Raw genomic sequence first — 25578 nt, 5'->3', positions numbered from 1 at the left:
GCCTGCAAGGAGGAGGTGAGGGCCCTGGAGGGGTGGTGCCAGGAAAATAACCTCTCCTTCAACATCAACAAAACGAAGGAGCTGATTGTGGACCTCAGGAGATAGCATATTAGGACAAGTCCGGAGTATAAATATATATTTCTTAATTTAATTTGTTTAATTTTTAGATTTGTGTTTATTGTTAGATATTACTGCACTGTTGGAGCTAGAAACACAAGCATTTCGCTACACCCACAATAACATCTGCTAAATGTGTGCATGCAACCGATAACATTTGATTTAATTTGTAGCATGCATCCTTTTTTACTGGGAGGCTATGTGAAATAGTTTTATTTTGGTGAGTTAGAGGGGATATAAAAGTCTGTGATAGGTTTGAATTCTGCTGGCAAAGGACCTTAGTGGCTTTTCAGAGAGCAGAGTAGAATAGAAAGGATCCGGGGAGTAGAATAGAATAGACAGAAACCAAATTAAATAGAACTGGAGGGAACATAATAGGCAAAAGTATGATAGGTTTGAATGAACCAGTCTCATTATACGTTTTAAACATATGAACTAAGGTGGGGAAATTGAATATGTGGTCTCAAAAGTTTGTATTTATTTTTTAAACGTAACCTTTATTTAACTAGGCAAGTGAGTTAAGAACAAATTCTTATTTTCAATGACGGCCTGTTCAGGGGAAGAACTACATATTTGTACTTTGTCAGCTCAGGGATTTGAACTTGCAACCTTCCAGTTACTAGTCCAATGCTCTAACCACTAGACTACCCTGCGAATTTAGATAAGATCGTAATGTTTAACATTATCTAGCACAAATATGCATGATATCGTTATGTGTATCATTATGAAATGACCTTCAATGGAAAACTTTTATTCCTTATTGTGGCTAGCTTCACACATTTCCTTCCTATCCCAACGTTTTAGGAATAGGTGGAGGGCAGGCAGGTGGGGGGTGTAGAGGAGAGATTACAGTTTTTATGGTCAGAGTAGGCTAGTATTAATATTTTTATGCAGCAGGCCAACCTTTATTTCAGGCTGTATCACAACCGGCCATGTTTGGGAGTCGCATAGGTGTAAGCCGTCATCGTAAATAAGAATTTGTTCTTAATTAACTGACTTGCCTAGTTAAATAAAGGTTAAAAAAAACATATTAGGTTGACTGGTGACTTAATGTTGCTCATTTCACACCGATTTCAAAGTCCAGCAATATGTGCTACGACACAAATATTTGTGAAAACCCTGCATAGTTGTGTTCTGTGGGTGTCACCGAGTAGGCTGATATCCCATTTCATGGGTGCATAATCTCTAGTTTAGGCTGTACAGTCCTAATACGTATGTTCAATACACACAATAGGCTGTGTAGTGAGCTGATTTCCCACAGTTAAAGTTCCCTAATAAGCTCTCTAATAAGAGCTAAATTGCTAATATTTGTGTAAACTCGACGTAGTTGTATTCTGTGAGAGTCATCGAGTAGGCTGATAACCTATGAATGTTGCACCCATGGAATGGGTTATGCTGTACAGTGCATATAAGCATGCCCCAATGCAATTCTAAAGTCTAATACATCCACAGTGCGATTTTTTGTGTTAAATTAGTTGTCTTTTGTTGCATATATAACAACATTCAGACCTTGTTTAGCATGATTATTGTAAATATGCCATGAGTCTACTATTTGCATCAGTTTGAATCACTTTCAATGGGGGATTTTATTTTGAAGGCGAACCGCAAATTCCTCTATTGTGGCTTATCCTTTTTGTGGCTAGCTTCACATAGATGAAATATACGTGGTGGAGAGATGTGCTGAAACTCCTTTCGGTTCATCCAAAAAGATCTCTCAAGCTGCCAATAGCATTCCCGAAATAACAGAAATATGTAAGTATACCCGAAAGGTTCTTTATTGTGATAGCATTCGATGTTAGGACACAATGTAGCTTCGCATGAACACGTAGAGCTCGAGGGACATTGCACGCACCCTGAATGTAAATATAGCCTACATAGACCATTTTACAGTAGCCGACTATATTCGATGTTACACTTTTTGATACTGTGTATCAGTACATTGTTAGAATCAAAGTTACTTTATGCAATGTTACTGTCGCACATGATATTTAGGCCTATGTGTTTCTCGTCATATCGGGGAAGTATTTTGGTTGTGTGGAACTGTCCTCAATGTGTCTCTAAAGTCTGTTATTGTTGTTAATACGAACTGCTACGTAACAGTAGCCTATAAATCTATCAAATTCAAAAACAACCCGCTAAACCCGCTAATCTACAATGGGCAATTCCACGTGAACGGAATTAGGCTGAGAGACCCCGATTTTTCACTTTATGCCAAACAAAAACCATTGATTTCAAAGTTTAACAAATCATACAACTCTATGCACAAGGACTACGTTGGAGCAATTTACACATACATTTTCACAAAAACACATTTACTTGGAGAACTGTGCAAGATGCAACGTTTGGGAACAGTATTACGGTTTTAAAAAATCTACCTCACGTTTTCCAAAAACGGTTCATTATCTGCTCAGAATTAAGATTCAAAGATGTCTGCAGAAAGAATGCGGTGTCAGCAATGACATGACACCTTGACTTTCAGAAAATATATTTTGGTTATTGAACTACACTGTCAGTGAAGTGGATTTAAACCCAGTAACAGAATTAAATCATAGGTCCCCCTTTCTGTACATAACAAATGATTAATTATGGATATGAACGTCATTCTCTACACTGTGATGCATCCTGAATAGGTACACAAAGGTAGAAATATGCAATATCATCCTTTGCATATATGGGTATTATTCTACACATTGGCTATTATTCTAATGAGCTCCGCCCCCAAACAAAATCTGAACTAGAGGTCGACCGATTATGATTTTTCGATACCGATTATTGGAGGACCCAAAAAAATCAGCCGATTTATTTTATTTTTCAAATTTGTAATAATGACAATTACAACAATACTGAATTAACACTTATTTTAACTAAATATAAAACATCAATAAAATCAATTTAGCCTCAAATAAATAATGAAACATGTTCAATTTGGTTTAAATAATGCAAAAACAAAGTGTTGGAGAAGAAAGTAATATGTGCCATGTAAAAATGTGTGCCATGTAAAAAAAGCTAACGTTTAAGTTCCTTGCTCAGAACATGAGAACATATGAAAGTTGGTGGTTCCTTTTAACATGAAACTTCAATATTCCAAGGTAAGGTTGTAGTTAATATAGTATTTATAGCACTATTTCTCTCTATACCATTTGTATTTCATATACCTTTGACTATTGGATGTTCTTATAGGCACTATAGTATTGCCAATGTAACAGTATAGCTTCTGTCCCACTCCTCGCCCCTACCTGGGCTCGAACCAGGAACACATCGGCAACAGCCACACTCGAAGCATCGTTACCCATCGCTCCACAAAAGCCGCGGCCCTTGCAGCGCAAGGGGAATAACTACTCCAAATCTAAAAGCGAGTGACGTTTGAAACAGTATTAGCGCACACCCAGCTAACTAGCTAGCCATTTCACATTGGTTACACCAGCCATTAGGCTGATAGACTTGAAGTCAAAAACAGCGCTGTGCTTGCGAAGAGCTGCTGGCAAAACGCACGAAAGTGCTGTTTGAATGAATGATTAGTCAGACTGCTCTATCAAATCAGACTTAATTATAACATAATAACACACAGAAATACGAGCCTTTGGTCATTAATATGATCGAATCCGGAAACTATCATTTCGAAAACAAAACGTTTATCACTTTTTCATTACTTATCTAACGGGTGGCATCCCTAAGTCTAAATATTCTTGTTACATTGCACAACCTTCAATGTATGTCATAATTACGTAAAATTCTGGCAAATTAGTTCGCAATGAGCCAGGCAGCCCAAACTGTTGCATATACCCTGACACTGAGTGCAATGAACGCAAGAGAAATGACACAATTTCACCTGGTTAATATTGCCCGCTAAACTGGAAAATATTAGTTATAACTAGTGATATGGATTGATTGTTTTTTAAGTTTAATGCTAGCTAGTAATTGACCTTGGCTTCTACTGCATTCGTGTAACAGGCAGGCTACTCGTGGAGTGCAATGGTTAGTGCGTTGGACTAGTTAACTGTGCGGTTGCAAGATTGGAACCCCTTTTGATTTTACCTTTATTTAACTAGGCAAGATCAGTTAAGAACAAATTCTTATTTTCAATGACAGCCTAGGAACAGTGGGTTAACTGCATGTTCAGGGGCAGAACGACAGATTTGTACCTTGTCAGCTCTGGGGTTTGAACTTGCAACCTTCCGGTTACTAGTCCAACGTTCTAACCACTAGGCTACCCTGCCGATGAATCGGTCGACCTCGAATCTGAACCAATCATAGACGTCTATATTTCACAAGCCTAGGCATCACAGTATGGCACAATAGAGTACAGTAGAGTTCAGTACATTATACTGTACTCTAGTGTAGCTTCGAGGTAACTCTACCTAAAAATACAGTACATGAGCCAAGTGATTCGATAGTTGATATTCAGCAGTCATAAACGTATGCCTTATTTACTTTGAAGAACTACAAAATAGGGATTTTTGTTAGACAGCAGCTCTATAGAGATGAATGAAATAATAGTCATCAAATAAAACAAATGTAATATTCACAACAAAATATTTTTTATTGTGAAATAAGACAGAAAAACATAACGTGAGCGTGCATAACTATTCACCTCCCCCCAAAGTGAATACTTTGTAGAGCCACCTTTTGCAGCAATGACAGCTGCAAGTCTCTTGGGGTATGTCTCTATAAGCTTGGCACATCTAGCCACTGGGATTTTTGCCCATTCTTCAAGGCAAAACTTCTCCAACTCCTTCAAGTTGGATGGGTTCCGCTGGTGTACAGCAATCTTTAAGTCATACCACAGATTCTCAATTGGATTGAGGTCTGGGCTTTCACTAGGCCATTACAAGACATTTAAATGTTTCCCCTTAAACCACTCGAGTATTGCTTTAGCAGTATGCTTAGGGTCATTGTCCTGCTGGAAGGTGAACCTCCGTCCCAGTCTCAAATCTCTGGAAGACTGAAACAGGTTTCCCTCAATATTTTCCCTGTATTTATCCATCATTCCGTCAATTCTGACCAGTTTCCCAGTCCGTGCTGATGGAAAAACATCCCCACAGCATGATGCTGCCACCACCATGGGGATGGTGTTCTCGGGGTGATGTTGGGATTGCACCAGACATAGCGTTTTCCTTGATGGCCAAAAAGCTCAATTGTAGTCTAATCTGAGTACCTTCTTCCATATGTTTTGGTAGTCTCCCACATGCCTTTTGGCAAACACCAAACGTGTTTGCTTATTTTTTTCTTTAAGCAAGGGCTTTTTTCTGGCCGCTCTTCCGTAAAGCCCAGCTCTGTGGGGTGTATGGCTTAAAGTGGTCCTATGGACAGACACTCCAATGCCCGCTGTGGCGCTTTGCAGCTCCTTCAGGGTTATCTTTGGTCTCTTTGTTGCCTCTCTGATTAATGCCCTCCTTGCCTGGTCTGTGAGTTTTGGTGGGCAGCCCTCTCTTGGCAGGTTTGCCATATTCTTTCCATTTTTTAATAATGGATTTGATGGTGCTCTGTGGGATGTTAAAAGTTTCGATTTTGTTTTTTATTTTTTATAACCCAACCCTGATCTGTACTTCTCCACAACTTTGTCCCTGACCTGTTTGGAGAGCTCCTTGGTCTTCATGGTGCCGCTTGCTTGGTGGTGCCCCATGCTTAGTGGTGTTGCAGACTCTGGGGCCTTTCAAAACTGGTGTATATATACTAAGATCATGTGACACTTAGATTGCACACAGGTGGACTTTATTTAACTAATTATGTGACTTCTGAAGGTAATTGGTTGCACCAGATCTTACTTAGGGGCTTCATAGCAAAGGGGGTGAATACATGTGCATTATTTATTTTTCATTTCACCAATTTGGACTATTTTGTGTATGTCCATTACATGAAATCCAAATAAAAATCCATTTAAATTACAGGTTGTAATGTAACAAAATAGGAAAAATGGCAAGGGGGATGAATACTTTTGCAAGGCACTGTATATACTACTGGCACACTTTATTTGAAATATTTACCTGAATTCTTTAACACCACTAAATTTGTCACTACATAAACATAGTGAAAAAGTTGCAATAAGGGGAGAATCATGCACCCTGGTGATAATTTTGATTAAGCTTACATTATAAATTCATTTTAGAGATGTTATTTGCATACCAAATTGACAACTTAGTAAAGACGTGATTTTTAACCTAATTTTCAAAACCTTTTAAATTTAATTTATAGATATCATCTCTTGTTCTCTGTAAAAATGTTAAATGTTGATTGTATGAATCTGAAACTTAAATGATTTTTATGCATCTAATTCATGATGTTGTTAGATGTTTCAATTATCACTTTACCTATCTTTATTTGGCAGAATAACAGGCATTTTGGTGTCAAGTGTCAATCATAGAGAAATGAAGGACTGTAGATGGATATAACTTGTTTTAGTATAGACATTGCCATTGAGGGCTTCCACTGTTTAAAAGTAGTCAACTGGGTGGGAATTCCTATGGGTTGGGAGTGATCAGCCAATGATAAGAAAGCATTGTCTTCTTCAAATTGGGTTGCCTATGGTTTGTAAACCAAAGACTAAGGTAATATCCAGGAGCCAAGACCAAGATCTATACCAGGACATTGGTACCAAAAACAAGACCCAGTGAGTTGAGACCATGACAAGTTAAAGACCGAGTTGATGTAGTCCATCGGCCTTGATCCAGAGTACATTGGCCCTGTCTTCAATTGTAAGAAACTCAAGTACAGTAAACTTGAGTACTGTACATTTGGGTAGAGTACAGTAGAGCAGAGTACAGAGAGTACATTACAGCAGTGGTTCTCAACTGGTTTTGTATCGGGACCCAAATTGAACCAGGTTGTCTGTCACAACCCAATATTCGCATAAAACAAATAGGCCAAAATGCAATCTGGAAAACTATTTTTAGTCCTATATTGATAGTAAATGTGACAATTATGACAAGGGAACAATATTCCCACCTTTTCCGTTGTTTATAATTACATTTTGCCCATAGTCTTGATTTAAGAATATTAATAAGCTCACTGGTTTGAGACCACAAGATCAACTAGATCTGCTAAATAGCGTTAATAGCTCTACATTGAAAATACTGGGATTAAAGAAAAATTGTTCAGGGATGAACTTATTTAAAAACTATTAAAAAATAAAGTATATTCATGATCATTTCTGAACACTTTCTACCTGGTTTTAGTAATTTCAGTTCAGACGGGGGTGTTTTTTGTTCATTAACATTTATTTTTTAGACACCCGCTACCCACTCAGAAACCATTCAAAAATGTGGCTTGTGATCGATCAGGTGAGAACTGCTGCATTACAGTACAGTACATTATAGATGTCGTATGTTTTGGCCAATATTTGGGCTCTTGGAGAGTTTGCGCCCCCCTGCTGGCTATGCATCTCAATAGTCTACACTTTTTCCTATAGTGTGCACTTGTCCACAACCCACATGGTGGTCCTCTGTAAGCTCAGTTGGTAGAGCATGGCGCATGCAACTTGCTGTCACAGACGCCATAATGGCACAGATACAAAGATGAGACCTATATACAGTGGGGCAAAAAAGTATTTAGTCAGCCACCAATTGTGCAAGTTCTCCCACTTAAAAAGATGAAAGAGGCCTGTAATTTTCATCATAAGTACACTTCAAATATGACAGACAAAATGAGAGAGAAAAAAACCAGAAAATCACATTGTAGGATTTCTTATGAATTTATTTGCAAATTATGGTGGAAAATACATATTTAATTTTTTTTAATTAAATAAATGTATTTTGGACTTTAAAGAATCCACATAGCTAACATATGGCTGGCTATCTTTAATATGGACAGATGTATGTCCTAGGAAACATATATATTTAAATCCCAAATTGGTAGTTCGAAAAATACATGAAGATATACCAACTTGCGTACTCATATTCTCCAAAATGTTTGCAGACAGACTACTCACCATGTGGCCATGCTGGAGAGGTATGCAATCCCATCACATGGAGATATTTGTAGGGGTGTGGCTTAAGGCACATTCATTCTACAATATTTGTATGTACAGTTGAAGTCGGAAGTTTACATACACTTAGGTTGGAGTCATTAAAACTTGTTTTTCAAACACCACAAATTTCTTGTTAACAAACTATAGTTTTGGCAAGTCGGTTAGGACATCTACTTTGTGCATGAAACAAGTAATTATTCCAACAATTGTTTCCAGACAGATTATTTCACTTATAATTCACTATATCACAAGTTTACATACACTAAGTTGACTGTGCCTTTAAACAGCTTGGAAAATTCTAGAAAATGTTGTAATGACTTTAGATGCTTCCGATAAGCTAATTGACATAATTTGAGTCAATTGGAGGTGTACCTGTGGATGTATTTCAAGGCCTACTTTTAAACTCAGTGCCTCTTTGCTTGACATCATTGGAACATCTAAAGAAATCAGCCAAGACCTCAGAAAAACAATTGTAGACCTCCAAAAGTCTGGTTCATCCTTGGGAGCAATTTCCAAATGCCTGAAGGTACCACGTTCATCTGTACAAACAATTGTATGTAAGTATAAACACCATGGGACCAACGCAGCCATCATACCACTCAGGAAGGAGACACGTTCTGTCTTCTAGAGATGAACATACTTTGGTGCCAAAAGTGCAAATGAATCCCAGAACAACAGCAAAAGGACCTTGCGAAAATGCTGAATGAAACAGGTACAAAAGTATCTATATCCACAGTAAAACGAGTCCTATATCGACATAACCTGAAAAGCCGCTCAGCAAGGAGGAAGCCACTGCTCCAAAACCGCCATAAAAAAGACAGACTACGGTTTGCAAGTGCACATGGGGACAAAGTTTGTACTTTTTTGAGAAATGTCCTCTGGTCTGATAAAACAAAAATAGAACTGTTTGGCCATAATAACAATTGTTATGTTTGGAGGAAACGGAGAGGCTTGCAAGCTGAAGAACACCATCCCAACCGTGAAGCATGAGGGTGGCAGCATCATGTTGTGGGGTGCTTTGCTGCAGGAGGGACTGGTGCACTTCACAAAATAGATGGAATCATGAGGAAGCAAAATTATGTGGATGTATTGAAGCAACATCTCAAGACATCAGTCAGGAAGTTAAAGCTTGGTCGCAAATGGGTCTTCCAAATGGACAATGACCCCAAGCATACTTCCAACGTTGTGGCAAAATGGCAACAAAGTCAAGGTATTGGAGTGGCCATCACAAAGCCCTGACCTCAATTCTATAGAAAATTTGTGGGCAGAACTGGAAAAGCGAGCAAGGAGGCCTACAAACCTGACTCAGTTACACCAGCTCTGTCAGGAGGAATGGGCCAAAATTTACCCGACTTATTGTGGGAAGCTTGTGAAAGGCTACCCAAAACATGTGACGCAAGTTAAACAATTTTAAAGGCAATGCCACCAAATACTAATTGAGTGTATGTAAACTTCTGACCGACTAGGAATGTGATGAAAGAAATAAAAGCTGAAATAAATCATTCTCTCTACTGTTATTCTGACATTTTGCATTCTTAAAATAAAGTGGTGATCCTAACTGACCTAAGACAGGACATTTTTACTGAATGATGAAATGTCAGGAATTGTTAAACTGAGTTTAATGTATTTGGCTAAGGTGTATGTAAACTTCTGACTTCAACTGTATGTGTTTCGGTAGTGACCACAAAAGGTGGGACAGCTTTTTTTTTTGAGAAAGATGTTGAAAAAAGTGTAAAAAATTACAAGTTAGATCAGTATCTTTCAATGTAATAATACTCAGTGTTTCCCCTAGGATATTTTTTTGCATAGTTGGTAAAGTTAGTATGGGTGGCGGGGTAGTGGGCGTGGCCAATGCTGCAGCCCTCCTCTCCTCAGATTGAGTTTTTTTTATTTTTAAGTTGATGTCTTGCAATTGTACACATTTTGGCATGGGACTGAGAACATTTTACAGTTTTAAAGCTAGTTTCCTGCAATTCTAGACATTCTGTAATGGAGATGAGAGTACATTTGTAGTTTTAAAGCTAATTTCCTGCAATTCTACACATTTTGCCAGGGATAATGCCGTGTTCTTATACGATCTGAGTAACTCAAACATTATAACAAAATCAATGCCATTTTTTATGTTAGATTCTCCCTGAGTCGCTCTTTTTTTTGTGGTTGTTAGTTCTCAAAGATGATCTTATAAGTATATAGCCCCATTATCTTTTCTACAGACTTTATCTGGTTTTAGTCGTTTAAGTTTACACTGAAAATGTTTTACCATCCTTATTGTTATTTAATCATATATTTTGGAGTAGCGGCAAAGATTTAGCAGTGGCGTCCCACTAAATTAATATAGTAATATTAGAACAACTCAAGATGTTCTATTGAATTTTTCTTTAAATACGAAAATCAGTAAATTCTTTACTTTCAAACATGAAGTTTGGGAGTCAGAGTTTGGGACAGCCACCTCAATAAAAAATAACTGTATAAACAATACATTTAACACTAAATGAATTTTAAAAATATGTTTCCTATTGCCTTCGATTAAATTATAGCATATCATGATGTGAATAAATGTTGGGAGTTGGAGTTGGGACTGCAATTTGCAGCACTTCTGTAGAATCACCCATTTAGGGAGTAGGTTGCCATTTGGTACACAGACCAAGTGTGCTATGCTGCTATGTCTGATGGAAATAGTGATGCATACTTCAGCCGTGGCGATACTCCCACAAATCCACTGTAACAAGGTTGAGGCTGCGCCCTTCAACCACTAGACAGCTGTTTGAATACAAGCCAGCACAAGTGGGCAATGCTGTAACATAGTAGTCACACCACTGTTATGGTTTGGGGTTTTATAGGGAAATAGATGTCATACATTGTGAAAGACCATATCATCATTCTGAAGACAAATGGGTGACATTTTAAAGTTGCTAGGCCTGAAGAAAGTGGAAAAACAAACACACATTCATACAACGTGTGTAATCAACCACGACAAGGAGGATCTTTCCACCTGTGCCTATGTTTGTGTGTAGCCAGCCTATATCATTCTGAAACATATGAACATATCTACCATTGTCTGGAGCTGAATGCAATGGAACCATGTCATTTGCATCCTTTTCATACAGGCCTACATAGCACACTGGCTGAGAACACCTACGCCAGAGGAATTTCAACCGTTCCAAATGTAGCAGTAGGTCTTCATATACTTTACAGTCAACTAAGCAGACGATTGTATTCAGTGAAGTGACAGGAAATGGAAATAACACATCGAATTATTACAATGTAAATGTACTTTTTCAATCCGTCTGTCTGCGTATTTCAAGACCTGGCATATGAGGGTGCAGTGAGATACCCTCTTCTCGTCAATCGTCTTCAAATCCATTTTTGACTTTTAACGGTAAATCAACCAATCCTCCAGCGTTAACACAATGGAAAGGTCAAATTCTTTAATTATCTAAATGCTGAAAGTGCGTGGGCGACGGAGAGAAACTGATGGTGCAGTTTGAGGCCATGTGGGGGAGAGTGATACGGGCGCTGGAGATGGGGGCTGTGAGCAGGTGGGTCCGGGCAGGGCTGATGTCGTGCATGTTTGTATGCATCTGTATTGTTATCATTTTGGATGTGCACATTTTGTGTTATAAAAAATCAGTTATCACAAATAAAATATTTTCTAAAAGGAAATAACACATTGTGAATGTGAATCAGTGGTGTGAGCAGGTGGTTGATGTGGCCAAAACCAATAAAGGCCAATCGTCTAGAAAAAAACCTCCACATGTTTAATATAATAATATTAGCTATAAAAGGCCTAACCATGTTATTACACCAATCAATTCGACACTGACGGGACTGAAGAGTGTATTTCTGGCAAAGTCTTCTTACTTCATACCTGTACGTTGCTCGTTTTGTTCTCCCACAAAAAACACACAATGGCTGTTTTGAATAACCGAAAACCCCCAAACCACACCTTTTTATTGCGCTGTTCCATATGTCCCATATACTGTCCCCCTATCAGTGATACGCGAAAGTAAGCATGTAACAGAATGTAGGAGGGCGTGTGTTGATAGGTATTGGTTACAGAGCGGTTGAGTTCAAGGCCTTGTGCACTCGCAGTGGAAACAAGGACACGAGTCAAAGATGTGTGTGTGTGTGGCAGCTTGCATGTGTGGTCGACTATAAAAATAAAAATAAAGGTTGAACGTCAGCTCGGCCACATTCAGGTTCTCTTTTCTTTTTCTTGCTTTCTCTCTCTCTCTCTGTTTTCTGGTCCTAAAAATAATACCAAAAACCCAATTCCCTGGAGGGTGTGTGTGTTCAGGCAACCATGAGATTTGGGAGGCTAGGACTAAGTCACAGCTGTACACATACAAAGAGAGGGTAGGAAGAGAAGGGAAAACTGCAAAGAGCGAGTGTAAGTAGAGATAGTCAGAGGGACAAGAGAAGCAGATGGAGAGGGAGGGAGCTATTCTGAGGTCCTGGTACTTTTGGCCCCAGGAGGGCCCCTGCTCTGCTCTGTGTGTCGCTCTGGACACAGGAGGTCTACAGCCAGGTGGCTAGGTGGTCTTGCTTTTGTTCCAGCGCAGCACTGACACCTGATTTTAGCTTGTCCACTTATTATGGTCTTCAGTTTAGATAGATAGTTAATTGAAGTCTTCAATTGTCTTATATTTTGACAGTTAGTTTTCAGGAATGTATGCTACACAGGTAGCATACAGTGTTGGTTTTCATTTGACGGTTTCGCCTTCTTTGGAAGCTGGTGTACAAAAAACAGCGGTATATCTATCTTTCTCTTGCTCGCTCGCTCGTTCACTCGCTCCATCTCTCTCTCCACCCCCTCTCTCCTCCCCCTCTCTTTCTCCCTCTCCTCCCCCTCTCTCATTATCTCTGGTTGGTATGCAAACACTGTTTATCTTCCTTGTGTGACCCCATTAGACAGATATTTTTGTTGCATTCCAAACGCACTGTAATTAGGCTGAATGACTGAAAGCACATCCAACTTGTTACACTAGGCCTACCGTACACAAGTTGGAAATGAAAAAAGCACCCAGTCTAGTAACTTAGTGCGGGACCCGTCCAGGCAGAGGGCACATTCGTAATGGCACTCTGTTCTTTAAAGTGCTCTACTTTTGACCAAAGCCCCTGGTCAAAAGTAGAGCGCCATCTACAGAATCGAGTGGTGTTTTCAAAAAGCAGCCTGAGCGTATGGCCCAGGGAATGCAGTGAATGAACCATGAACACCAGAGCTTTTTAATGGATATGTGCTGTAGCATTCAGGCCCATAGCCAGAGAGCCAGTCAAGGAGCATCGGCGTGTCACAGGTGGAAAATGTGTCGCGGAAATCAGCCTTGTTTACATAGCAGGGATGAAAAGAACATCCATTTTGACTGTAATGGTCTTCCCGAATTAGAAGCATTAGCGCATCACACTGTTCATATAGCACTGGACGCTAACCGCTCAAATCCCGTTGTGACGCAGTGGTGGACACGTTGGCGTGACAGGCCCCACGGAATGTTTTCAAGGTTTCAAATATCTGTCCACGACACCTCAGGCGACCTGTCTTCTCGACACCCTAACCTCACGGGAATGTCTGGAGGCTGAGAATGACTGCGCTCTCCGCCTACATCTTACTGTGCGTGCCTCTGCTTCCTCACCACAATGCGCACACACACACACAGTCACACACACACACACACACACAGTCACACAGTCACACGCACGCACTGTCACGCACACACACACACACAGTCACGCACACACACACACACACACAGTCACACACACAGTCACACGCACGCACAGTCACACACACACACAGTCACACACACACACAGTCACACACACGCACACACACACAGTCACACACACACAAACACACACACACACACACACACACACACAGTCACACGCACGCACTGAGCCGTGCATTGTTTGTACCGTCACTGCAGACTCTGTTCCTCATTTCCTTCGTTATAGCATAGCAGCAGTGTCCTGTTTGTAGGACACCACTGCTGTACAGACCTGTGTGTGTGTTTTTACGTTTTAATGCCACGGCCATAAGTAATTTCAGTACCATATTTACAATGTGCAGGGATGCTGGAGTGATCGAGGTAGACATGTAAAGGGGTAAGGTGACCAGGCATCAGGATATATGATAAACAGAGTAGCAGCAGCGTATATATGATGATTGTATGTGAGTGTGTGGCGAGTCAGTATAAATGTGTGTGCATGTTATGTGTATGTGAGCAAATTATGGGCGTGGGCGTGTCGGTGTGCGTGAGTCAACTCCGATTGGCTGTGTATCCATTTTGTTTGCTATTTATCAGTCTTATGGCTTGGGGATAGAAGCTGTTCAGGATCCCGCTGGTGTCAGACTTGATGCACCGGTATGGCTTGGGTGGCTGGAATCTTTTCAGGACTTTCCTGGCCTTCCTTTAACACCACCTAATATAGAGGTCCTAGATGGCAGAGAGCTCAGCTCCAGTGATGTACTAGGCTGTCCCTCACCAGCCACTGTAGCGCCATGCGATCGAGGGCGGTGCCATACCAAGCAGCGATGCAACCATTCAAAATGGTCTCCGTGGCACAACTGTACAACCTTTTGAGGATTTAAGGGCCCATGCCGAACCTTTTCAACCTCCTGATGGGGGAGAGGCACTGTCACGCCTTCTTCACGACTGTGCGCGCGTGTGGTCCATTTTAAGTCCTTAGTGATTTGGACACCGAGGATGCCTGCCACCGTTGTGTCGTCAGCAAACTTGATGATGGAGTTGGAGGCGTGTGTGGCCACACAGTCATGGGTGAACAGGGAGTACAGGAGAGGACTAAGAACACACCCCTGTGGGGCCTCAGTGTTGAGGGTCGATGTGGCGGAGGTGATGTTGCGTACCCTGGGGTCGGCCTGTCAGGAAGTCCAGGATGCAGTTGCAAAGGGAGGTGTTCAGTCCCAGGGTCCTAAGCTTGGTCACAACAGTGGTGTTTAACGCTGAGCTGTAGTCAATGAACAGCTTTCTCACATAAGAGGAATACCTATCTAGTTGGGTGCGGGCAGTGTGGAGTGCAATTGAGATTGCGTCGACTATGGATCTGTTGGGGCGGTATGCAAATTGGAGTGGGTCTAGGGTGTCTAGGATTATGGAATTGATGTGTGTCATAACCAGCCTCTCAAGCACTTCATGATTACATATGTGAGTACTAGAAGGTGGTAGTCATTGCAGCATGAAGCCTTAGAGTTCTTGGGAACAGGGATGATTGTGGTCATCTTAAAACATGTGGGGATTACAGACTGGGACAAGGAGAGGTTGAAAATGACTGTGAATATGCATGCCAGCTGTTCTGCGCATGCTCTGAGAACGCGCCCTGAAATACCACCCTGCAGTGTGTGTGTGTGTTGGGATCTCCAGGGCACCTGGCCAGGCTAAGTGTGTTAATCCCAGTGTGTTTACTCACCCAGCAGTGCTGTTCCTGAGCCACAGCCTTAACGCTGTGTGTTAGTTATTCCCACTGGGCCAGAGGTCACGTCACTACCTAGCAGCCCCTCTGAACACCAAACGCTCCCCCCTAACGCTTCAGGCTCAACTTCAACGTTCCCCGATGCCCTTGATTGACGGAGGAGGGCGACAATGGAAACTGGCCTTGGAGAGATCCCATGGTCTGGGGGCATGCCATCCAGCCTGCTGAGCCTCGCACTGGAGCGGAGCGGCCTGTTTGTAAACAGTCCCATGCCTCAGCCACGCTCACACTTCCTCCCCCTGGACAGACCCGGGGCGGCAGGAAATTTGGACCGTTGGTCTCTGTACATGCGTGCATGGCCGGGCCTAGCTTTCAGCACCATTACCTCAACACCACATACAGGAGCTGGCGCCTCAGGCCTGGGCCCTGTGATGTCAGAAGGCTTTAGATAGTTGAAGATGCAGTCCGGGATCTTAAGCATTTACAAATTCGTAACATATTGTACAAATTTGAATTGCATTTTTGTTTTTAAATACTGTATATATTTTTTTGCAGGATGTAACATTTCATACTAAATGGATGACACAGAACACAATTGTGCACAATTTTTGGGGACCTGTTTTGGCTCGTGAGCACTCCTTTCAAAACTCCTGGCTGAAATGATAGAAAAACTCTCGAGCGTCACTTTAAGCTACACAGGGACAGCATATACTCTACCCTGCCTGTATGGCCTCAATACAGCACGCTCACCATGGTCGTGTTCACAGGCACACTAAATGTTCCAACATTTTGCAACTCGTATTGGACGGTTCCAGGTAGTCCATCCCCGTTTGGTGCCTAATGAACACGACCCAACAGCCTCTGGTGTCATTTTTAAAACCGTCGAAACATCTGCAGATTCACTGTTTGAAGCTTTGCATGGTGCGACAAGGACCAGGACTATGCGGGGAGAAGTTGTGCCTACAAGGACCGGGACTATGCAGGGAGAAGTTGTGCCTACAAGGACAGGGACTATGCGGGGAGAAGTTGTGCCTACAAGGACAGGGACTATGCAGGGAGAAGTTGTGCCTACAAGGACAGGGACTATGCGGGGAGAAGTTGTGCCTACAAGGACCGGGACTATGCGGGGAGAAGTTGTGCCTACAAGGACCGGGACTATGCGGGGAGAAGTTGTGCCTACAAGGACCGGGACTATGCAGGGAGAAGTTGTGCCTACAAGGACCGGGACTATGCAGGGAGAAGTTGTGCCTACAAGGACCGGGACTATGCGGGGAGAAGTTGTGCCTACAAGGACAGGGACTATGCGGGAGAAGTTGTTACAAGGACAGGGACTATGCGGGGAGAAGTTGTGCCTACAAGGACAGGGACTATGCGGGAGAAGTTGTGCCTACAAGGACAGGGACTATGCGGGGAGAAGTTGTGCCTACAAGGACAGGGACTATGGGAGAAGTTTTACAAGGACCGGGACTATGCAGGGAGAAGTTGTGCCTACAAGGACAGGGACTATGCGGGAGAAGTTGTGCCTACAAGGACAGGGACTATGCAGGGAGAAGTTGTGCCTACAAGGACAGGGACTATGCGGGGAGAAGTTGTGCCTACAAGGACCGGGACTATGCGGGGAGAAGTTGTGCCTACAAGGACCGGGACTATGGGGAGAAGTTGTGCCTACAAGGACCGGGACTATGCGGGGAGAAGTTGTGCCTACAAGGACCGGGACTATGCGGGGAGAAGTTGTGCCTACAAGGACCGGGACTATGGGAGAAGTTGTGCCTACAAGGACAGGGACTATGCGGGGAGAAGTTGTGCCTACAAGGACAGGGACTACGGGGAGAAGTTGTGCCTACAAGGACAGGGACTATGCGGGGAGAAGTTGTGCCTACAAGGACAGGGACTATGCGGGGAGAAGTTGTGCCTACAAGGACAGGGACTATGCGGGGAGAAGTTGTGCCTACAAGGACCGGGACTATGCGGGGAGAAGTTGTGCCTACAAGGACAGGGACTATGCGGGGAGAAGTTGTGCCTACAAGGACAGGGACTATGCGGGGAGAAGTTGTGCCTACAAGGACCGGGACTATGCGGGGAGAAGTTGTGCCTACAAGGACCGGGACTATGCGGGGAGAAGTTGTGCCTACAAGGACAGGGACTATGCGGGGAGAAGTTGTGCCTACAAGGACCGGGACTATGCGGGGAGAAGTTGTGCCTACAAGGACCGGGACTATGCAGGGAGAAGTTGTGTCTACAAGGACCGGGACTATGCGGGGAGAAGTTGTGTCTACAAGGACAGGGACTATGCAGGGAGAAGTTGTGTCTACAAGGACAGGGACTATGCAGGGAGAAGTTGTGTCTACAAGGACCGGGACTATGCGGGGAGAAGTTGTGTCTACAAGGACAGGGACTATGCAGGGAGAAGTTGTGCCTACAAGGACAGGGACTATGCGGGGAGAAGTTGTGCCTACAAGGACAGGGACTATGCGGGGAGAAGTTGTGCCTACAAGGACAGGGACTATGTGGGGGGAAGTTGTGCCGTAGTTAGTTCGACTAACCTATTGGGGACAGTAGAAAAGGTCACTGAACGTTACCACATTAACATTTAGATGACTCGTTTTTCCTGTGCTTCGCGTATCATTTATGGAAAGAAACACTTTTTTGTTTTCAGAGAGATTGTAAAGAGAGTTGGACTTGTGTTGAACTCATCAGTGTTTGGCTGCCATGACATTTTAACGGGGCAGTCTGGGATTCAAGGGGCTACAGGTGAGTGGGAGTGCTTAAGCAGGATAAGCCTTCCACCTCTCTCTGTAGCCAGCGTTAAAATGTTGACTTATGGCATTATAAACCCTCCCTAAGCCCCTTGTGAAATCTGCCCGCTTATATTCATATCAGGGATAAGCCGTGCCTCTCTGCTATTGGTGTGGTGGAGCGAGAGAGATGGGGAGGGAGGGGAGTGTTGAATGTGACTGTCCCATAAAGAGTAGGAATGGTGTAGTAGCTGTGTACCGTTGACTACAGCTGTAAGCTAGACTAACTACAGCTTTAGACTAGACTAACTTATCGCTTCTTTGGCTGCTTAGCTGAAAGATCGATTTTTGACTCCTGCTCGCTCTCTCTCCCTCTTGTCTCTCTCCTATCGCTCTTCTACTTCCTCTCTCTTTCTCTCTATCCCCACCCACGCACACACGCACACTCTCTCTCTCTCTCTCTCTCTCTCTCTCTCTCTCTCTCTCTCTCTCTCTCTCACCTCCTCATCATCTCCTCCTTAGCAGCACTGGAATGAGCAGGCTGAGGCGGGGAGATGCCTTACGTGGATCGGCAGAACAGGATCTGTGGCTTCCTGGACATCGAGGAGAATGAGAACAGCGGCAAGTTCCTCCGACGCTATTTCATCCTGGACACCAAGGAGGGTAGCCTGGTGTGGTACATGGACAACCCACAGGTAGGACAGCAGAGGAGTGCACACAGAAGCAGACTCAGACACACGTACACAGAACAGATACACACACGTACCCCGGGACGTGTAGTTCTGGACTACATACATTTCACAGGGTAGTGAGAGCTGTGACGCTCTCACTACCCTCAACAGTCGTCATTGTCTGTCTGTTTGCTTAATGCATGCATTTAGGCTGATGTCATTACTTGAATGGGCAGCGGCTGAAGCCGACTCATGTACTTCCTGTGTGCACTGTAGTAGGACAATGGCAGTAGGATGGATTGAATAGCTGCTTGTGTTTGGACTGAGCTAATCTCATAACGTGTTGGACTGGATTGATCTGTCTGGCCTGGCCAGACCACTCTGGGCCCCATCACGAAGAAATGTGTGTGTCATCCGCTGGGGAGATGATGTTACATCTGGGATAACAACCCCCCCCCACACCGCAACCCGTACGTCTGCCCAGCCGCCCCGTCGGTCCATTCGTCCGTCTACCTGTCCCCCCCCAGAACTCTACTCTCGTGACGTGTGAAGTAAGGCTCATGACTTGAGCTTTTTCATCTCTGAACTTCTTATGGGATTTTACGCTGCCGTCGATATAAAGTATAGCTGCTTTACAGTTGGAACATAATAATAGTGCTCTATAGCAGGGGTACTCGCGCACTATTTGAGAAGGTCCGGTCACCCAAATTTCCTAGGTGGATAATGTAATTCATCGGCGTAGTAACAAACCCCCAATGCAACCAATGCCCCCCCCCCAAACTGTTCACACGCCTCTTATTGGCGGAAGAAAATGTTGCTGTTTTAAAGCTAATTTCCTGCAATTATATGCGTTCTTCCATGTCTTGTGTGCTTGTGACACCGGGGTCGAAGCCTAACCGTTCTGGTCCGTATTGACCCCGTTCTGGGTCCGGATCCGGTCAGCGGTCCGCCAGTTGAGTATGGAGGCTCTATAGTATAACAGCAGTGTTACTGATTTGGACATTCCTTTACATGGCATAAAATGACAAGAGAAAGGATTCATCTTGTAAACCTGATATAGATGCTAACCAATCAATCAAACACCGGTGTAAACAGAAAAAAAAACTCTCCTGAGAATGCTGCTTTGCAGGCCCTTTAAATGCATGTCATCTTGTTTGGCTGGGAGTGGGAGCTCAGTGAGGAATACTTGTACAAAGACCGATTTGGTCATGCCCCCCCAAAAAAGATGTAATTTATTGATGCTGCCCTGGGCTCTGAATTATTTAATTCAGTTTAGTTTCCATCTCGTTCTCCAAGACCCGCTAAAAGATTCATGCTTTATCACTGTTGAATTTCTTTGATTCTCAGACAGTTTTCAGACTCTTTAAGTTCTGCTCCCAAGTTCACTCTGGTTCTATTCTCCTCCGAACCTTCTCTAGCTGTCCCTTTTGATTTCCTGTTCTACCACTCTCCTGTTTAAGCACTTTATATTATATTATTATATTGTGTTTTCAGGTTTGCGATCTCACAATTTCTCTCTTCTCTCTCTCTCTCTCTCTCTCTCTCTCTCTCTGTCTCTGTCTCTGTCTCTCTCTCTCTCTCTCTCTCTCTCTCTCTCTCTCTCTCTCTCACTGTCTCTGTCTGGTGTTTAGAACCTGCCCAAAGGAGCTGAACATGTTGGCTCCCTCAAACTCTCTTACATCTCAAAGGTCAGTCAAGTTGTCCAATTATATCTTGTCTGACAGACACAGACATGGCAAACCACAGTCTTAGGTGTGAACATCCGGTGTTTATTTATTTGGTGGTGGCAACCGTCGTGGGGAGCTGTGCGGGTCGTAATAGCCGTGGTCAGCCCATTGGCGTGGTTTAAATAGGTCCATATTTGGCGGCAGAGAGAGGAATGTGCAGTTTTATTTTGTTGGCACATTTCCTATTATTCTGTACATTTTTCCATGTAGCTGAGACATTTTTTTTTTTTTTTGTGAAAACAAATTTCCCGCAATTCTATACATTTTTCCATGGCTAATTCTGTGTTCTTATGCTCAAACATTATAATATAAAACCATTGGGGACGCCAATCGGGGTCCCTGGGGATGTGCCCTGCGTGTCCTGTCAGTAATCCAGCCAACACAAAAATCTCCTAAATTCTTATTTATTTTGAAATTCTCCTTCACAGTCGAGCTTTTATTTATGGGGTTTTCTAGTTGTTAAAGATTTATATTATAAAACAATATACAGGTAAAGGACCTAGTCTACATACTTTCTGTTTAGTCATTTTAAGGTTCTACTGAAAGTGTTTTTCTATCCTGAAAATGAATAGCAGCGGTCGGGTGACGTTGCTAAGTGCATATATGGGAAACATTAACATCTGCCCCACTTTCACTCATTATCTTCCTCTCTTCCTATCACTCTCTCTCCTAGGTGAGTGATGCCACCAAGCTGCGACCGAAGGCGGAGTTCTGCTTCGGTAAGTCCTACAACCTTTCAATTTGACACAGTGAATCCGTGAACCAAATGTTTGCGACACTCGATGTTGGTTTTTATATGTGTATGAGTACTGTATGTTTTGACTAGCGCAGTGGTAAGTATTGTCTCTCAGGTTGGCGGCATTGTGCTGTCTGAGGGGGCTGTGAAGGAGGAAGCAGGGGGCACTGGGGAGGGAGCGTTCGGGGTTTGGTAGTAGGCTTGTAGCAAGGAGGCCCCTAACCTTCAGCTATTGTTCATCAGAGTAGACCGGACAAACACACTGTAGGGGGCTTTGTCAACTGCTCCCCAGGGGATTCAAATGAGAAACCAGGGCCTCGTAACATGTGCTTTACACACACACACACACACACACACACACACACACACACACACAATACTTAGGGTCTTCAGTGTCATTCTCTCAGGGCCCCTTCATACTAATTGGACTAGAATGAGTTAGTTCACTGAGGTGGATGATGTGAGGCCCCGTGCAGCTCATAGATGGTAGCCAGTAATTGCACTGTTCACCTGTCCTCTCCTTCCACAGTCTCCTTTTCCCTCTTTTCCTCCCTCCCTACGTTGCGGAGGTTTGGATGGGACAGTTTCCTATATGACGTGCTGTTGTTCAACAGGCCCTTTGTCCCTCAGCGGCACCAGTCAGGAGTATAGCTCCCCCACACTCAATAGAAGGAAGCAGTAGGATGAACCGCCTGTGACTGCAAAGCGCTGGCTTGACCGAAGCAAGTCATTGGATGAGGGGGATGTTGGGGTCTCGCGCTTTCCTGCATGACAGGATGCTGGCGTCCCAATCGGAACCCACCCTCTCTAAATCTCTGGGATATTTTTAGCCTCGTTATTTGCATGATCCAGATCCACTTTTGGATTCCTCCCCCAATAGTCCCATCAATCTATTCCACCACTACACGGGGGGTGCTCTGGTGAAGCATTGTGAGGCTCATAGAAAAACTGAGAAGTTGAGTGGGATGGTGGAAGACTGATACACTGAGTGTACAAAGCATTAGGAACAGCTGGTTTTTCCATGACATAGACTGACCAGGTTAATTCAGGTGAATGCCATGATCCCTTATTGATGTCACTTGTTAAATCTACTTCAATCAGTGTAGCTGAAGGGAAGAAGACTGGTAAAAGAAGGATTTCTAAGCCTTGAGACATGGATTGTGTATGTGTGCCATTCAAAGGGTGAATGGGCAACATATGATTGAAGTGAATTGGAAGGGGTATGGTAGTAGGTGCAATGTGCACCGGTGTGTGTAATAATGGTGCTTAACGTGCATTTTGAATGATTACCCCATCTTTGTACCCACACATACAATTATGTGTAATTAACCTTTGGATGGTGCATCAATTCACCCAGTCACTGCAAAGATACAGGCGTCCTTCCTAACTCTGTTGCCAGAGAGGAAGGAAACTGCTCAGGGATTTCACCACTTTTTAAAACAGTTAGAGTTTAATGGCTGTGATGGGAGAACTGAGGATGGATCAGCAGCATTGTAGTTACTCCACAGTACTAACCTAATTGACAAAGTGGAAAGAAGGAAGTCTGTACGGAGTAAAAATATTCCAAAACATGCATCCTGTTTGCAATAGAGCACTAAAGTAATAAAGTCATTTTTTTTCTTCTTTTTTTTTCTGGATACAAATAATTATTTTGGGGGGGGGGTAAACACAACACATCACTGTGTACCACTCTTTATATTTTCAAGCATGGTTGGTGGCTGCGTCAAGTTTCTATTTATTTTATTTAACTAGGCAAGTCAGTTGAGAACAAATTCTTATTTACAGTGACGGCCTACGTTAAGGATATGCTCGTCATCGACAAGGAGTAGGGAGTTTGTGAGGATGGAAAGAAACGGAATAGAGCTAAGCACAGGCAAAATGCTAGAAGGAAACCTGGTTCAGTCTGCTTTCCAACAGACACTGGGAAACATTCACCTTTCAGCAGGACAATAACCTACAACTCAACTTGTAACACAGTCAAATGTGGAAATAGTCAAGAAGTATATCACTTCATTATCACTGCATTTTATGGATGGTGTCTAGTTACATTGTTTATGGGAAATAGTGTATTGTAGTATACGGCCACTGGAATATGTATTGATTAGTGTCTCTTGAGGGTTGTTGAGGGCATCAGCAATGGTCCAATTGATAAAAGGCTGGATTTTTTTTTTTTTTATAAATCACCAATTGCATCATTTCTATTACATTTGTTAACCAGCCACTGAACTAATGGCTACAGAATGATTAGATAACATATTTCATTAAATAACTTGTACGGTTAGAGAGCATCACGTTTAAAATCACAATGGCCAGGGACAGAAGAGCTTGTAATCAATCACCAAGGTTCCTTTTTAGAGATCGTTTGTGTTTGTATGTCTTTGTGTCCAGAATATTTGTTTTATTAATTGCCATCTGTAATAGTCTGTTGTATAGCAATGGCCAGCATTCTAAAGGTGTCCTCTGTCATTTCTTGAGTTATCCCAGGAAGTTGGACTTGTATTATTTCCCAGTATGACAAATTTCACTAAAACAACCCCAATTGACATTATTGTTTCAATGATATAGTGCGTCATCATATTTACCAAATTGCGTGGTTTTTAAGACCAGATCCACCCAACATCCATTCATTGTTGTTTGAAACGATCATTTTCAATGAGAACGTTTACATTCCAACTTGTCTCATCATTCCTTTATCAGCCTGCAAACATTCTATTGCGTAGACTCCCATAAACAAGACATAGAAAAGTATGACTATTTTGGAGTGGCTATCATATTTTAATACCATCAAACCTTTGCCACCCCAAAGCGGACACATTTTACCTCTGGCCCCTGGACTAGTAGATTGCTATTTGGGATGCAATAAAAGTTCTCTCTCTGGATTCTGAACTTGGGATCCTGTCGACTGTTAACCGCATGATATTCTCTGAGTGCCAGACTAGTTAGCAGGAATATATTACAGTGACGCATGTGGAGCTAACTGACAGAACTGCTACTGTTCTCTTTTTGAAAACTGACCAGAATCTATCTATCTCTCTCTCTCTCGCTCTCTCTCTCAAGTCATCAATGCTGGTATGAGGAAGTTCTACCTCCAGGCCAACGATCAGCAGGATCTGGTAGAGTGGGTCAACGTGCTCAACAACGCCACCAAGATCACAGTGAGTGCCCCCCCGCCCTGCTACCTGTCATAAGTAGCACTTTGTCACAGCACCACCTCCTGTAGTACAAGACTGCTCCCATCTCAACCCCTCTGGGAAGGATCTGTTATTCACAATGAGGATGTGTTAGCCCATTTCAGCCAGCGTGAGTGGAAGTTTTTACAGGACAAGAAGGGCGTGATGGAGGACGATGACAAGACAAGGGCATACCACGCATGTGTCTACTGTCAAGTCAACAGGGGAGAGACATACCTTATGAAACAGTCATTGCACACAGTGTTACGGTCTGCTGGGACCAGGAGCCCATGTCTGTCTCCTAGAGGGCATCGAAACCCCTCTGGACGGGGGAGATCATTTCCATGAGTGCCTCACTGACGGCCAGGGCAACGAAAGTGGCTTACTCTGCTCCTCTCCCTCTCCTCTGACTAGCCCTGAAATACACGCATGCACACACACACATACACAGGCAGGCACTTACACGCGCGCACACACAGACCAGAGCAGGCAGGACAAAGGGGAAGGCGTGTGTCGTGAGTCACGGACGGTCTCTACAGGTTTGAGGGCTTCTGAAAATAACGCTCTCTCTTTGAAACGGCAGTGCAGGGACAGAGCAGAGCTGTGTGCCTGTGGATCAGCTTTCACAAAGATGCATGGAGAGGATGTCTCACTCCAATTACTCTTAAACCACATCCATGTATGAGGCAGGGACTGGGCGTTGAGTATAGTAACGCAATAATGAACTTTTATAATGACTTCAATACAGTGTTGTGCTCGTCATTGAGTTATATCCTGCTGCTGACAGACTGCAAAACAGTCTCACTGTTACTCAACAAGCTCCTGTACACAGTCACACTGTTACTCAACAAGCTCAACAAGCTCCTGTTACTCACAGTCTCACTGTTACTCAACAAGCTACACAGTCACACTGTTACTCAACAAGCTCCCGTACACAGTCTCACTGTTACTCAACAAGCTCCCATACACAGTCACACTGTTCAACAACTCAACAAGCTCAACAAGCTCCCGTACATAGTCTCACTGTTACT

At 43.1% G+C, this 25578-nt stretch overlaps 1 protein-coding gene across 7 annotated transcripts in view; it reads left to right on the top strand.

Moving 5' to 3' along the window:
- Positions 1–1735: 1735 nt before the first annotated feature.
- Positions 1736–25578, top strand: part of LOC115144022 (pleckstrin homology domain-containing family A member 1-like) — a 40198-nt gene continuing 16355 nt past the window's right edge. For 3 of the 7 annotated variants that reach the window (XM_029684623.2, XM_029684622.2, XM_029684627.2), the window contains exons 1-5: positions 1738–1869; positions 18766–18938; positions 20546–20602; positions 21315–21360; positions 24435–24532. In XM_029684623.2, coding sequence (XP_029540483.1) covers positions 18798–18938; positions 20546–20602; positions 21315–21360; positions 24435–24532 — 342 coding nt within the window. In that variant the 5' untranslated portion in view covers positions 1738–1869; positions 18766–18797. Of the gene's footprint in view, positions 1870–18765; positions 18939–20545; positions 20603–21314; positions 21361–24434; positions 24533–25578 lie in introns of all 7 variants that reach the window. The other 4 variants (XM_029684624.2, XM_029684625.2, XM_029684619.2 and 1 more) reach the window with 4 other exon arrangements.

This window comes from Oncorhynchus nerka, linkage group LG16 (genome assembly GCF_034236695.1).
Source record: "Oncorhynchus nerka isolate Pitt River linkage group LG16, Oner_Uvic_2.0, whole genome shotgun sequence".
NCBI lineage: Eukaryota > Metazoa > Chordata > Actinopteri > Salmoniformes > Salmonidae > Oncorhynchus > Oncorhynchus nerka.
Note: the sequence above shows the minus strand (reverse complement) of the source record. Positions and strands in the feature narration are given on the sequence as shown.